General features: G+C 66.0%; 2 protein-coding genes across 2 annotated transcripts; one reads left to right on the top strand and one right to left on the bottom strand.

Annotated features, from left to right (window-relative positions):
• Positions 1 to 241: 241 nt before the first annotated feature.
• FKBP10 (FKBP prolyl isomerase 10) lies at positions 242 to 7,173 on the bottom strand. Its single transcript, XM_075036553.1, has 10 exons — positions 6,888 to 7,173; positions 5,082 to 5,227; positions 4,563 to 4,752; positions 4,112 to 4,257; positions 3,813 to 4,002; positions 3,383 to 3,528; positions 2,847 to 3,036; positions 2,303 to 2,445; positions 1,957 to 2,120; positions 242 to 1,609 (listed from the first exon to the last, which is right to left on the bottom strand). Exons 1-10 carry the CDS (start codon positions 7,079 to 7,081, stop codon positions 1,424 to 1,426), a joined length of 1,695 nt encoding a protein of 564 aa, XP_074892654.1. The 5' UTR covers positions 7,082 to 7,173; the 3' UTR covers positions 242 to 1,423.
• Positions 7,174 to 8,761: 1,588 nt separating this feature from the next.
• P3H4 (prolyl 3-hydroxylase family member 4 (inactive)) lies at positions 8,762 to 13,176 on the top strand. The gene is made up of 8 exons (XM_075036950.1): positions 8,762 to 9,306; positions 10,723 to 10,872; positions 11,150 to 11,321; positions 11,404 to 11,532; positions 11,650 to 11,795; positions 11,879 to 11,962; positions 12,156 to 12,297; positions 12,381 to 13,176. The coding sequence occupies exons 1-8, from the start codon at positions 8,812 to 8,814 to the stop codon at positions 12,392 to 12,394; spliced, it is 1,332 nt and encodes a 443-aa protein (XP_074893051.1). The 5' UTR covers positions 8,762 to 8,811; the 3' UTR covers positions 12,395 to 13,176.
• Positions 13,177 to 15,459: the final 2,283 nt, after the last annotated feature.

The following is a 15,459-nucleotide window of genomic DNA, read 5'->3' as shown; positions in this document are numbered from 1 at the left end:
CTGCTGGAGCCCGCCGGCCATCACCGGGCATTCCGAGCTGGAGCTGAAGCACAACCCGTCTTTGCTGGAGGATCCCAGGAGCTGAGTTTTGGTTTCTCTCCTGCTCCACCCAGCAGATGCTGGTGCCTGAAATCCCCCCGGGCACCGCGCTCCCAGGGACCGGTGAGGTGAGGCTCTGCACCGCTGCCCGGACACACAGGGATGTTTCATGGCAAAGTAAGATGACGCAGAGGCAAACTCCTTGGAAACCAGTAGAAATTATTTATTTGGTGCAAGGTAGAAGTCATCGTTTGAGGGGTTTGCTCTGACCCTTTGCACTGTTCTGTTCTCGCATTTCTTTTATCTCTGTCTGCAAGACACACTGTGCGAAAGCTTTTAGAGCTGGTGGGAGGTGATGGAGCTGTGCTGGTCACAACTGGCAAACCTGAGAGTGCCAAGTTAATTAGCTGCTTTTAGGCATGAAAATGAAATTGGGCTGATTTTTCTCAATCACTGAGGGCTGTCGCTGCGGGGCAGGGAGGACGCGGATGGGGACGATGCTGCTCCCTGAGGGCTTGAGTGGGAGATGTTTTCCATTTTCCTTCTTTCAGCTGACAAGGGGTTTGCCAGGTCCCATCTCTGCTGGCTTGAGGAGGGGGAGGAGCAGGTTTTCTGGAACGGTGGATGCCTGTGGGGTATCGGGGTTTCTCCCTGGGAACCTGAGCCCCCTCCAGCCTCTCCTCCTGGGGAAGATGGCAGCTGGGAGCAAGAGGCTGGGCCAGCAGCAGGGACCAGTGCGAAAGCCTTCTCTTTATTTCTCCTCTCTAAAGAATTTTATATGTGTATATAAAAAAAAACAACCCCCAACCCTAAACTACAAAATGCTGTGGTGGAAGTGGGGGGAAGCCCCCCCTCCTGCCTGCCTGCCTGCCCCAGGAGGCAGCACGGGCAGGCGAAGAGGCTGGAGCGGGACGTGCAGTCGCTGGCTGAGGACGCAGGGGCTTGGGGAGGGGACGCTGCTGCCCCGGCCCTTCTGTGGGGAGCTGAGAGCAGGGGGTCGAAGCGGGGTTCGGCAGCAGAGCGGGGCAGGGCAGGGCTCCAGGGTCTGGTCCTGGCATCCTCGTCTGCAGAGCCGGGGGGGGGACGGGCAGCGTGTGGCAACACGGGCGCTGCCGTCCCCGTGGGCTATCGAGACTCCCAAGAAAGTGGGTGTTTCCCACCTTCTTGCCTGGATTTATTAGCTGGGGGTTGGCAAGTTTTCCTGCCCAGGAGGAACACGTCAAAAAACCCTCAGTTAAATAATGGGGGGGGGGGGGAATCAAAATATGCCCCCCTGCAGGGCTGGGGAGGGGCAGGGGCAGATTCCTGGGGCAGCCGGTGGGGGAGACCGGCCATGGCATGGCCAGGATGAGTCCTGTCTCCAGGGGAGAGTGGGGTCCGCTCCTCAGAGCTCCTCGTGGATCTTCTCCTGGTCCTCATCTGACTTCAGCTTCAGCTCCTCGGAGGTGATCTTCCCGTCCTGGTTGCGGTCCTGGTTCCTGAACATGTCGGCGATGACTTTCTCCGGGTCGGAGCTGGGCATGAGGCGGCCTTTCCCTTCTGCCACCTGGGTCTTGATGAAGGTAGAGAACTGCAGCGGGGAGAGGGGAGAGGGAGAGAGATGCCGCTTTGCTCCACGCAACCAGCATGGCTGGGAGCACCACAGCCCACGCTGAGGGCAGCAGCCAGGCAGCAAGGATGGGGCAGGGACACGGGCACGGCCCCTCGGTGTCCCTAACCGGTCACAGCCCTGCCTGCTCCCAGCAGCGATGCTCTGGGCTGGGGTGCTTTGCCTGCACAGCTCTTCAGGCTCCCGAACGCCCGGGGGGACAGCAGTGCCCTTCGGGTGCTGCTCCCCGGGGTGGGGTTCCCTGCACCCCCGTTTCATCCTGGACCCCATAAACCCGCAGTCTGGCGGTGCTCGGGGCCCTCGCTCACCTCGTCAGCGGGGATCTCCCCGTCCTTGTTCAGGTCCATTTGCTCGTAGAGGCTCGCCGGCGGGTCCCCGTGCCAGATGAAGAGGTATCCCTCGGGAACCCCCTCCTCCATGGAGATCAGCTCCACCTCGAAGCGGAGCACGGCGCTGCCTGGCACCCCCCGGGCTGGAAAAACAAGCGAAGGCTGTTGCACTGCTGGGAAGCCCAGCAAAGCACTGGGCTCTGATGGGCAAAAGCCTCCCAGCCCCCAGCCAGGGCGAGGGGGAGGGTGAAGGAGCCCAGCAGCGGTTCAGCAAGGCAGCACCCCCCGTTTGCATTGCACGGGCAGCCGCACACCGCTCCCCTACCTCCGCTCTCGCCGTGGCCCAGGTGAGGGGGGATGATGAGCACCCGCTTCTCCCCTGCGCACATGTTGAGGAGACCGGTGTTCAGGCCCTCGATCACCTTGTTGGCCCCCAGAGTCACCTCCTGGGGCTTCTCGTAGTCGTGGCTGCAGGAGGCACAGAGATGACCACACTGATGGCTGAGAAAGCTCCTCGGACCCAGCGGGCAGCCCCGCCATGCCCTGAAATCCCGTGCCTTCCATCCCGCCGTGCTCCAAAACCCCACACCCTCCGTCCTGCCGTGCCCTGAAGTTCCACGCCCTCCGCGCCACCACACCCCAAAGCCCTGCACCGTCTGTCCCGCCGTGCCCCCAAATCCTGCACCCTCCACCCTGCTGCACAACCCCTGCTGCCACGCGGCCGATGCTCTGGTGCTGCCCGCTGCAAAGAGCTGATGGTCCCAGCGCTGCTGCGGTGCCCGTCTGCTCCCCAGCTCGGCGCCTGCCAGGATTCGGCCCTGTGAAGGAAAGGTGCGCTCAGGGCAGCCCACAAGCGAGCAAGCACGCACGAGGAGAAGAGCTTGGTGCCATCCAGCAAGGAGCAGTTGTAGTGGTAGCGGATGAAGTCTCTGTCACGGGTGGTGACGTTGCAGCCCTCAGGACGGTACACGGTCTCGATCTCCACTGGGTCCGCGGGGTTGTGGAAGTCGATGATGTGGACGTCAAAGATGAGCACGGCTGAGCCAGGAATTTTGTTCCCTGGAAGAGGAGGATGAGGAGAGCTGCTGGGAGAGCTGCTGGAGTGCTGTAGGGCTGGTAAAGCCTTTCCCTGCTTCTTCCCATGTCCCATGACATGTCCGTCCCTCGGAGCCCTGCCTCTGCATGTGTTGGTGTCAGCCATTCCCCTGCCCACAGTGCCCCCCCCGCAACACCCAGAGCCCTGGGGATGGTGGTGGCCCCCAGGGTGAGGAGCTGGCCCCGCTTGGCCAGCGCTTTTCCTATGTCAGACCTGCAGCGTGCCGGTGCACAGGGCTGGAGGAGGGGATGCTGCAGCCCAGGGCTGCGCTGTGCAGGCGTGCCGGACCCCTGTGGGGCTGCCCTTTACCTGTTCCATTCTCCCCGTAGGCCAGGTGTGGGGGGATGATGACCCGGCGCCTCTCTCCCATGCAGACCCCTTGCAGGCCCTGGTCCATGCCGGGGATGATGTAGCCCTTCCCAATGTAGGTGTTGTAGGTGTGATTGCGGGAGTAGCTGCAGCAAGAGAAGCCCCCGGCATCGTCGTGCAGGAGAGCCCGGCCCGTCAATTCCCCCCACCCACCCCTGCACCCCAACCCGCACCCCTTCTCCCAGCCTCTGCCGTGCTCCCCCTGGAGCCAAACCTTGCTCCTAGGGATGCAGCAAATGGGTATTGTGGTTTTTTAGCCTATTTCATGTCCATTATCGCCCTCTCCTCCACCTCCCCTCCCGGCTGCTGAGCATGGGGCAGGAGAGGACACTGGGGGATCTTTCCACTCGACCGCTTCCCCCCCCCACACCTGGAGTCGAAGAGCGTCCCGTCCATGAGCGTGCCGTTGTAGTGGTAGCGGACAAAGTCCCCGATCACAGCCCTGCGTTTGCAGGACTCCGGCACCTCCAGGTGCTCCAGGAAGATGCCGTCCTTAGGGTTGTGGAAGTCTACCAGCAGCACGCTGAACACCAGCGATGCCTGCGGTGGGATCACGGTCCCTGGGGAGGGGACACGGGTCAGCCCGGACAAGGGCTGATGCACCGTGGGGAGCCCTGCATAGAGCCGGGAGGGAAGGGGCCGGGCATGATGGGGTGATGCCTGACTCACCATAGCCCTTCTCCCCGTATGCAAGGAATGGGGGGATGATGATGCTCCTCTTCTCCCCGGCGCACATGCCCAGCAGCCCCTGGTCCATGCCCTTGATCAGCCAGCCGGTGCCCACGTAGGTGTCATAGGTGCTGTCCTTGCTGTAGCTGGTGGGGAGGAATGAGCAGGGGACGGCTCCGGGGGGGGCCACGCCAGCTCCCCCGGCCTGAGCGGTGCCGTGTGGGAGGCTGGTTTGGGGGTCACGGAGCTGCACCGGCCCTGCCGGGGTTTGGGGAGGGAGAGCACGGGGGAGGCTGCTCTGACTGGGGTGCAGCATGGGCCCCCACGTCCTGCCCCAGGCCAGTGTCCCCTGGTCCCTGCCAGCCCCGGTGCCCCCAGCCCCAAGGTGGAGGGTGCATCCAAGCTCCCATGCCCCGAGGTGAGGGTGCATCCCAGTGCTGGTGCCCCGTACCTGGAGTCGAAGGGAGTGCCGTCCAGCAGCGTGCCATTGTAGTGGTACCGCACGAAGTCCGAGTTCTCCACCGTGCGGTTGCAGCGCTCCGGTTTGGACAAGGTGGTGATCTGCAGCTTGTCGTTCTTGTTCCAGATATCCAGCATCACGACGTCGAAGTACAAGGTGGCGTCTGGGGGGATCAGCCCCGCTAAAGGGGCGGCAGCGAGGACAGGGCGCCTTAGCTGGGACAGGCACGGGGACCAGGCAAGCCAAGGGCTCTGTCCCCTAAATCCCCCCCGAACCCGCAGCTGCTTAGGGCTGCTGGCCACACGTGCCAGCCCCTGGGAAAGCAGCAGAGTCTCCGGGGGTGGCAGGACCCCTCATTCCTGGGGAAGCCCTGCTTAGGCACGACTTGCCCTGGCAATGGAGCCGCCCTTCTCCAGCACCTGCCTGTCGGGCACTGGACCTCTGTCCCCGCTATTGCTGGCCCCGGGGGGTTTGCTCCCTCCGTCCCCCCGCCGTGCCACGGCCCCTTACCCACGCCAATGCTGCCGTAGCCCAGGTGGGGGGGCACGATGAGGTGACGCCGCTCATTCACGCACATGCCCTGCAGCCCCCGGTCCATCCCGGTGATCAGCCGCCCGACGCCCACCACGCCGGCCACCGTGGCCCCTCGGTCGTAGCTGGGGTGAAGGGACAGACCCATCAGCGGTGCGGCAAAGGGCGAAGCCCCCAAAGCTGCTGGTGCTGGGGGTGCTCAATGCCAGCGCCGAGGGCTCGGAGAGGATCCAGAGACAAACCATGAACCCTGCGAACTCCAAGGGACGGTGCGGGGCTCCTGGGTGTCTGCCTGCCACGGTGGCAGAGCCGAGGGATGGGGCTGCCCCCTCCCTGGGGGTGCAGGTAACCCACCGCAGCCAGCGGGTCTCTGTGCTGCAGGCAGAGCCCACAGCTCAAAAACATTGATCCTGACAGGATCAATCCTGCACTGCCTGGGGTGGAGCTGCCTCCCACAGCACCAGTCAGGGCTCTGGCCTGACCCTGCATGCCCAGCGCCCTGGAGGCAGGGGAATGTGGATCGGGCCCTCTGGGTGCAAAGGGGGCAGGTGGTGCTTTCAGTTGGGACCGAACCCATCAACACCAGCCCCAGATTTCACCGGGCGAGCTGAGCTGGAGGCCGGCAGCTCCCGGGCTTTCTGCTGCTTCCAAATCATTTTGCATATGGCACATTTGGAGCTTTATGCAGTGAGGAGGAAAAAAGACGTCCCAGGTCTCAGTTTTAAACTGCAAATTTGTTTTTATTTTTGAATCTTAAAATACTCCAAGAAGCAACTGGGGCCATTTCAGATAAACTGAAATCCCTTGTCCCCTCTAATGTGCAGCTGATGCTTTCTCCTGGCAGCACACTGCAGTCCTCAGGACAAGGAATTATTTTAGCAGTCAATGTCCCCAAGCTCCTACTGCATTTGGGGTGTGGAGCAGCAGCAACAGGGGCAGCGGATGGCTCAGTTATTTTCTCCCCCATTCATGCTCGCCAGAAAGATCAGACCCCATTTAAGTGGAGCAGAATCCCTTTGCTTTCCAGGGCTCTGAAAAACGCCCGTCTGGAAAGTTTTTGTTCCTACGTGGGGCTGAGCCCCAGCAGAGCCCAGTTGGTTTCTGTCCCTTCGCTGTGTCCCTGATTCTCCCCCCTGCTCACGGCGGTGCAAATCAGGGACTGCACCAACAGAAACATTTATAGCCAGCGTGAGCGGAGCAGGATGGATGCAGGGGCCGAGCAAAACTATGCCCGGCCAGCGCGAAGCCTGCGAGGTAATGGACGGGTTTGGCCGCTGCCACGTTTCAAAGTGCTTTAAGTGTCTTCCCTGCCTGTGCAGCACATGCACATACATGTTCTTGAGTGCAAAACGTCTCACTTCGGGCCAAATCCTGTCCGTGCCCGAGACGGGCTTCCCCGTGCCCCGGAGCTGAGGGCTCTGCAGGCTCCCCGGGGTGGGGGGCTGCCGCAACCCCCCGGGCGCCAGCGCGGCTGCCCGGGCAGGGGCTGCAGCCCCGGGCGGGGGGGGGCTGCGCTCGGCGGCTCGCTGGGGGCCACGCCGGGGCTGACACGTGTACGGGGCTGCCGGGCCCCCCCCCGTCCTCGCCCCCGGCGCCCGCCGAAAGCCCTCCTGGGGGTCCGAGCCGCGGGGCCCGGGGCCGGCTCCTCGCCTCGCTGCCCCCCGGCCCTTGGGGGTGCGAGGGGGGGACACGCCCGGGGGCTGGGGAGGAAGGCATGCAGGGACCCCCCCGCAGCACACGGCTGGCCGGGGCCGCATGCATTCGGTAAAGAGCCGAGGGCTATACCTGGAGTCAAACTTTTTGCCATCTTTAAAGGTCCCATTGTAGTGGTAGCGAATGAAATCCCCCATCTGGACTTCCCGCAGGCAGATTTTGGGGATATAGTATCTGTCTATCACCACGTCTTCCAGGGGGCCGGGGTCGCCCAGCCCCAGGGCCCCCAGGATGCTCAGGAGGAGGACGAGGCAGCCCGGGGACATGGCGCTGGCAGGCTGCGGCCGGCGGAAAGGCTCGGCGGGGGGAAGGCGGAGCGGCGGGGCCGGCCCGGCCGCCCCTTCCCGTGGGATGCGGGCCCAGCCCCGGCCGAGCTGGAATTTCTGTACACGTGGACCCCGGGCCTGGCGCGCCCGCCCCGCTCCCACCGCCGGTCGCCCCGCGGCATCGCCGGGGCAAGTTCCCTCCGGGCGGCGGCAGCGGGGCCCGGCGGGAGAAGCCGCAGCATCAAAGCTCCACGTCGGGAGGGTTGCTTGCTTTTTTTTTTTTTTCCCCCCACTCTCTTTTTTTTTTTTTTTTTTTTTTCTGGGCAGTTCCTTCTGCGAAGGAAAAAGCCGAAGGGAGCTATTTGGAAGCAAGTTTGTGCAGCTGCAGGTCCCATCCCGGCCCCGCTCGCCCCGGGTCCTAGCGCTGGCTGCGCTCCTGCTGCGGCCCGGTTATCACTCCCACGGCCCAGGATGCTGCTACCCAGTCCCAAGGCAATGATTAAAAATGGGAAACTACCCCTCTAACGGTCTTACACAAACGGGAACGGCACTAAATGTACACATACATGTTGCCCACGCATCCCTGCTCCCCCAAACCTGTCGGCAAGAGACAGGCAGCGCGGCGAGAGCCCTTGGCAAGTCCCAGGTGGGAGATACGACAGGCCATAACCCCAAACTGAAACCTGGCTTCTCCGAGGCACAGTGCTACTGGCGAGAGCAAAAGCCCAAGCAAAGCGCTATCTGCTCCCTCAAGCCCAGACCTGGGGTGCTCTGCAGCTCCCCAGCGCACTGAGCCGGGGCTGAGCAACCTCAGCACCTCTCGGCGTAGCTTGGGGGGACTCGGGGCTCTTCCCGTGGCACTGTGGGGTCAGGGCCTGACTCTGGGGCAAGTGAGCACTTACTTTGGGGCGATGGCATCCCAGCCTGCGAGCTACCGAGCTGCTCGTCTGCAGGGAGGTGCTGGGCACTGCTAACGGCCTCTGCTCTGCAAGAATAAACCTCAGCAGTGCCCTGGCTCCTGCCCTGCGCTGTGACATCCCTCAGCACCACTGTCCAGCCAGCAACAAAGTGCTGGGCTTGGGCTGGGGCCAACGTGGCCGTGCCGAGGCCTGGCGCGGTGCAGCCCTGAGGCCTGGGATCTGGCACGGCGCAGGGTGTGCGGCCTCCAGCTTGGCACCAGCCGGCAGCAAGAGCAGCTCCGGGCACAGCCGGGATGGGGGGTCCGGCCAGCGGCCCCAGGGCAGCGCAGTGTGGCACAGGGTGCGCTCCCCGGGGCTGCGGCACAGGGTGCACCCCCCCACCCCCCCATCCCCACACTCCCCGCTCCGCAGCCTGCAGCGCCGAGCACATCCCCGGGGTCGCGCAGCCCCCGAGCGCATCATCCTCCAGAGCCCGCAGCGTGGGGCGCACCCGAGGAGCGCGGGGTGAACCCCCGCGAGTGGGGGCACCGAGCCGGCGGCGGGGAGGGCGCAGCCCCGCGCACCCACCCACACGGGAGCGCACCGCGGAGCGCGCAGGAGCGCGCAGCACCGCGCATCGCAAACCCCCCCCCATCCCCTCCCCGAGCGCACCCCGCGGGCGCTGCGCCAGCCGCGCAGAGCCGCACTAAGACCCTGCGCGCCCGCCGCGCACCGCCCCTTCCCCGCCGCCCGCCCCCCTGCGCGGAGCGGTGCGCGGGGCTGCGCGGGCAGTGCGCGGCGGCGGCGGCGGAGGAGGAGGAGGCGGCGGGGATGGGCGGCGGCGCGGCGCCGGCGCTGCCGCCGCCGCTGGTGGTGCTGGTGCTGGCGGCGGGGCTGTGCGGGGCGCAGTACGAGGAGTACAGCGTGCGCGGGTTCCCCGCGGCCGCGCTGGAGCCGCTGCAGCGCGCCTACGCGCGGGCGCTGGCGCAGTACGCGGGGGCGCAGTGGGCGGAGAGCGCCCGGGCGTTGGAGGCCAGCCTGCGCCTCCACCGCCTGCTGCGCGACAGCGAAGCCCACTGCCACCGCCGCTGCGCCGCGCCCGCGGAGGGGGACCCGGCGCGGGGGGACCCCGCGGAGGGCGAGCCCGCGGCGTGGGAGTGGGAGAGGGAGATGCAGCTCTTCGGGCGGCTGCTGCGCCGGGCCGGCTGCTTGCGCGCCTGCAAGCGCGACCTGCCCGTCTTCCAGCTGCGCTACCCCCCCGCGCAGACGCTGCGCGACTTCCAGCGCCGCCTGCCCTACCAGTACCTGCACTACGCGCTCTTCAAGGTGAGGCGGCCCCGCGGGCGCGCAAATGCCGCGCAACGTGGCTCGTGGCGGGGGCGGGGGTGGTGGGGGCAGCGGGGGGCGTCCCGTGCCTCCGTCCTGCACTGATCCGGGCTGCGCCTCCTCTTCCACCCGCCGTCCTGCGCCCCTCCGCTCTGCGCCCCCCCCCCGGCACACCCCCATCCCCTGTCTCATCCTGCACCCCTGTCCTGTGCCCCTCGTCCTATTCCTCCTCTGCGACACCCCCATCCCGCATCCCCATCCTACGCCACCAGCCTGCACCCCCTCATCCGCACCCCCTGAACCCTGCTCCCCTCTATCCTGCACCCTGCTGTCATGTGCTTTCCCATCCTGCACCCCCCCTTCCCGCAGTCCCCATCTGGCATTCCCCCCACCCCTGGCTCCTCCATCCTGCCCCTGCACTGTGGCACGTCAGCCTCATCTGGGATGCATCAGGCAGGACGTGAGGGGTGCACCCGAGACTGGGGGCTGCTGTGGTTGTGTCCCCGCACCCCACCTTGTCTTGCCCTGGTCACCCAAGGTCCCCCTGGCCAGGCAGAGCCTTGCCTGGGGAGGGGGACGCAGGGGCTGGCCCAGCCGAGAGGCTGGAGTTGGCGGGTCCGGTGCCACCGTGATTGCAGCGGGACACGTGCCTGGATGCTCAATCAGGGAGAAGTGCTTTCTCAGGCTCACGGTGCAGACGTGGAGGAGATTTCATAAGGGATCGCCCTGGGGTGACCCTCACTTGGCCAAAGCTGCTCTGGCAGGGGATGCTGCCCTCCCCAGGCATCGATGCTGGTTGGGGTCCCCAAGCTGCGCTGCTGGCCAGCTGCCGGTGCGGATGCTGCTTTAGTGCTTAGCGCTTCTGCCCCGCTCACCTGGCAGTGGTGAGGGACAGCCTGGCCTAGATCCTTAATGCCTTTTCCTCTTGCTCGCTCTGGCCAAAACCCATTTCATGGACAGTTCATTCAACCCCCCCAATCTCGCTCCCCTGAAGTTGCAACCTGAGAGCTCATAAAGCAGTGGGGGAGTGGGGGCAGCTCGCCCGGGCTGGTGGCAGTGCCCAAGATGAGCGGATGCGTGGCTCAAACCCACACCACGTGGATCACTCCTGGCTGGATGTGGGGGTCCAGGAGGGGCCGAGCTGTCCCCATGCCCACGACGGGCACAGAGGGGGATGTCGGTGTGGCTGGATTTATCTGCATTGTCTGTGGTCCCGGATCCTGTCTGTCCATCGCTGCCAGCAGATGATTGGGCTCGGGGCTGGCAACTGTGGGTGCTGGGCTGTTCCCTCCCGAGGACCAGCCTTCTGCCCTGCAGCCCCAGGGTCTGGCTGGGTGCTGAGCCCCCCGCAGCCGCAGTGTCATCCCTGGCTGCCCCTACGGCAGGCTGCGGCACCAACTCTTCCTCCCTCCCCAGTCAAATAAGATTGAGAAAGCGGTGTCCGCTGCCCACACCTTCCTGCAGAAGAACCCCAAGCACGAGATGACCTTGAAGTACCTGAACTATTACAGGACGATGCTGGACGTGGATGAATACCTGGTCGACCTGGAGGCTCAGCCCTACGAGGTGAGGAGGGGATGGGGTTGAGGCGGGAGAGGGGCTCCCCGGGGCTCGGTGCGCGCCTGGCTGCCAAAGCCTGGTCCTGCCGAACCCCGAGGGAAGCGGCTCTCCCTCGCTGAGCCCTGGTCGCTCACCTCCTGCCCCCAAAAGAGCATCTCTGGGGGGCCCGTGCTGAGGACAGAGCTGCCTCGGGGAGAGTGGGGCAGGTCGGTGCTGCTGGAGGGCAGAGCCGGGCTGTGGTGCCTGACGAGGAGGTGAGCGGTGCCTGCTTGGTCCCCGGCAGCCGATATTCGTGCGGTCGGTGAAGCTGTACAACAACGGGGATTTCCGGAGCAGCGCGGCCGACATGGAGCAGGCGCTGACTGAGTACTACAAGGCGTACGAGGACTGCCTGGCTGGCTGCGAGGGCGCCTACGAGCTGCAGGAATTCAAGGACTTCTACCCCGCCATCGCAGGTGACTGGGCAGGGGACTGGGGGCCGGCAGGCTCGGGGGTCGGGGGGGGGCCGGGGGCACAGCACCTGACGCCTCTCCCCAGACCACTTCGTGAGCGTGCTGCAGTGCAAGGTGGACTGCGAGACTGAGCTCACCCCCAATGTGGGCGGCTACTTCGTGGAGAAGTTTGTGGCCACCATGTACCACTACCTGCAGTTCGCCTACTACAAGCGTGAGTGCCGGCGGGAGCAGGGGACTGTGGCCCTGGGGCACCCCAGGGTGCTGTGGGCCCCTGGGTGGGGAGTCGTCCCCCCCCCCGCCCCGCATCACCCGGCGCTGCTCCCCACAGTGAACGACGTGCGGGACGCGGTGCGCAGCGTCTCCAGCTACATGCTCTTTGATCCGGACGATGCCGTGATGCAGCAGAACCTGGTCTACTACCGCTTCCACCGTGAGCGCTGGCGCCTGCAGGAGGAGGACTTCGAGCCCCGGCCGGTGAGGACCCCCCAGACCCCGGTCCCGTGGCTCTGCTGGCAGCAGAGGGGCTGACGCAGCCCCCGCTCCCTCCCCGTGCCCAGGAAGCCATGCGCTACCACAACCGGACGGCCGCCCAAAAGAAGATGCTGGACTTCGCCAGGCAGTACCTGCAGGCTGACGACGAGGTAAATGACATCCCTGGCGCGGATGCAGCCGGGTGCTTCTGGGGGTGCTGGGTGGTGCGGGTGAGTGCTGTGGGTACCCCAGGGCAGGGCCCTTCCTTGGGTGGGGATCCGACCCCCAAACCAGTCCTGGAGAAGAGGCTGCGGACGGGGCCGCTGAGCCCCGCTGCCTCCTCCTGCCCGTCCCGTGCTGCAGATGGAGGTGGACAGCAGCGAGGAGACAGAGGCACGGAACCTGCCCTCTGACGGCGAATTCGAGGGCGAAGGCGACTACGAGGAGGGCTTCTTCGCGGAGTGGTGGCAGGAACCCAAGACCAAGGGGGACAAAGCCAACCAAGGTTCCTGATGCCAGGGGCCGTGCCGCGGGGTGGGGGTGGCTGCTGCCCGCACCCCGGTTCCACCGAGCCCTCCTTGTTTGCAGAGACCCTGCGATGAGCCAGGCGAAGGGGCGCCCGGCCCCGACAGAGCTGGATGGCGGTGGCCCTGCGACGCCATCCCAGGGACGCCGGGCTTTGGGCTCCTGCCAGCCGTCGCGCAGAAACTTGGGCTCGCGGGGAAGGGCTGATCCTGCCCGGTGCCCTGCGGCAGGGCTGCATTTGCCGTCTGGACATCTGCTGCTCTGAGTGCAGCCCAGTTCCCATCGGTGGAGCATCAGCACTGCCAAACCTCCCTGCCTGCCCGGGAGCTCCCCCGGGGCCACCCCTGTCCCCGATGTCCCCAGGACCCCTGGCCAGCGGCGGTGCCCCGCAGCACTGGGGGGTGGGTACTGTGTCCCTCAGCCCCTCCCCAGGACCTGCGGATGGTGTGCCAGGACCGACCCCTGTCTTGTCTCGAGGGGTTTGAAGGGCTGCCCCTGCTCTGGGAGCAACACACGGTGCTGCCGGAGCCGGGCGCGCGTGCCGATCTGCCCCTCCTCAGGGCTCCCCGGGGCTTCTACCCTGGTGCCTCCAGCCTCCCAGCCCACCAGCCACCCCCCTTCAGAGCCCACGGCCTGGTGCTACAGCGGGGCTCCCGGTGTGCCGGCGTCCCCATGCTGCCGCGTGGCTGCAGCCTGGCAAGGGTGCGTTGCCCGTGCCCTGCGTGTGCCTTGAATTTCTGCCACACCAGCCCTCTGTAGCCTTAAGCTCCGTTAATTTAATACTTCCCGACTTGCACAGTCGCTTTTTTTTTTATATTTACTGGTGCTGAACTTTTAATAAAATCCGGACCGGTCTTTTCATGGCTGCCTCTGCCTCCAGGCTCCCTGAGGCTAAGGTGTGCTGCTGCTCGCTGTGGGAGCTGGGTGCTTGGGCTGGGAGAGGCCCTGCTGTGGGAGGGGGAGGGACAGGTTGGGGGGCTGGATGCCCCCATAAAGTGGGGCAGACCCCACAGGGGGCTGAGGGGGAGGTTGTGGGGCTGGGGAACCTTGAGGGCCATGAGAGCAGCCAGGCTCTTGTGGGGCTGGGGGTTCCTGAGGGGGCCACAACCACGCTGGGATCCTTACGGGGATGTGGGACTCCCCGTTGTGCAGGAAAAGCTGCCAGGTGGTATGGGGGGGCTGCAGGGAGGGTTGGGGGGCAGCATGCCTCACCCCAATACGGCTGTTCCGGGTGTGATGTGCATCACCTGCTGGTTGTTTTGACGGGGGTGCATCACCCTGACACTGGTCCTTGGGGGGTGCATCGTCCTGCTGCTTGTCCAGAGGGTGCAGCCTGCATTCCCCGATGTGGGTCCAGGGCAGCAAGGTGGGACGACCCCCTCCCGCCGGTGTCAGGGCATTTTGGAGCCCGTTTCGGAGGCTGCTGTCACTGCAGACAGGCTTGCGCCTGCTCTGAGCACGGGGCGTCGGGCAGCGTGCGGCCGCCTCGCTCCTCCCTGCCGCGCCGGGTGCGTTCCTGCTCCCCATGGAAGTTGGCTGCGAGGACTGAAACCGAGAGAGGCTGAATCACGGCGTTCGCCCCGGGGGAGGGAAGGGAAGGGAAGGGAAGGAAGGGGGCGGCGGGGAGGCTGCCAGCACCCCACCCTGCCCTGCCTTGGAGCTCCCATTTACCAGGGCTTTCCCAGCTCTGCCCTCCCTGCGTGGAGCCGGGCACCGGGACAGGGGATGGGGCTGAGCCCCCAGACCCGTGGGCAGGGCTCGGGGCTCGGGGCAGAGCTAAGGGGAGACAGTGCTGGCGGTGGAGCAGCCTGTTGCATCTCTGTCCGGGGCAGGGCTGTCCTGTCCCCCAAGAAGGAATGGGGTTTGTCACCGATGGGTCATGGCCACCCTCGGGAGGGGAGCACCGGCTCAGCGGGGTGCGGCCGGCGGCACTCACACCTGGATCAGCGGGAAGCACTCAGCCCAATGCACTGGCGTCGCGGCCCGGGAAGCAAAGGCTTGTTTATCTTCCCAACAAGCCCGGCGAGGGTGGCACAGGGCCCACGGGGCCTCCGCCCTGCTCTGACGCGCGCCTGGGCACGGCGTCCCCTCGCCAGCCCCAAACTCACGTTGGGGCACACGGTTGCCTCGCTCCCGCTCCTCTGCTGGCACCAGGCGAAGCCCCTTGCGGGCCCGGGGTCCCGTCCCTGCTCCCACCTGCAGCTGTTGGGTGCAGAGGTGCCGGCAGGGTCCGGCACTCCTGGTAGCGCCGGGCAGGAGTAGCCGCTCTGCGACGGGCGGTGTGACCCCGGCAGTGGCCGGGGCTGCGAGCATGGCCACCGTCCCCTGAGGTGTGCAGGGCCGGCAGAGGCGGGCTGCGGGGAGGTGCCAGGGGTGCAGAGGTGGGGTGCGGGGGGGTAAGCCTGCAGGACTCCCGTGGGTTAACACCATGAAGGCAGCGCTGCGCTTCCCTGACTCCCCTGACCTTGACTGCGAAGGAACATAAATGAGTTTTTCGGCTGTCATGTCAGCTGTGCCATGCCGTGCCGTGCCGTGCCGTGCCATGGGCCCCTTTCCTCCTTGTGCTGGGAGGGCTCTCGTTGTGCTTTGGATCCCCGGCTCTGTGCACAGCAATGAAATCCCGTTTTCTTGCAGGGGCGGTTGGAGCTCCGTCTCCCACCTCCCTCCAGAGCTGTGATTTCCCGACAGAGTTGGTGCCTGCAGCCAGGTGTGGCAGAGGACTGCGCAGGGGCTGATGGGGGGGGCGTGTGCGTGCAGGATGTGTCCCCTCACCCCTATCCCCAAATCCGGGTAGCAGGAGGCCCGGGGATCCCCGCCGTGGGCCAGGACGTGCCCTGTCACTGGGTGCTCATCGGCGACTCGGGTGCCGGAGGCTTCACCCAGGGCTGGCGGGGAGCGGGTGAGCCGGGACGTGGCGGCAGCGCCCAGCTGGACCAGTCTGGCCAGGGACTGGGGTGACGCGGGCTGCCGTCACCCAGTGCCTCTTGCTGCCGCTGCCGGGCTCCTGCCTCCGTTTCCCCACCGGGGCGGCGTGGAGCCACCTTCCCGGGGTCGGGGGGTTCTCCAGGGCCGGACCCTGCCCCGCCACCGCGCTACCGGCTCCGCACCCGGGCACCCACCGATGCCAACACCGTAAAGGCCG

Source organism: Buteo buteo, chromosome 9 (genome assembly GCF_964188355.1).
Source record: "Buteo buteo chromosome 9, bButBut1.hap1.1, whole genome shotgun sequence".
In the NCBI taxonomy this organism is placed as follows: domain Eukaryota; kingdom Metazoa; phylum Chordata; class Aves; order Accipitriformes; family Accipitridae; genus Buteo; species Buteo buteo.
This window is presented reverse-complemented; position numbering and strand designations above follow the sequence as displayed.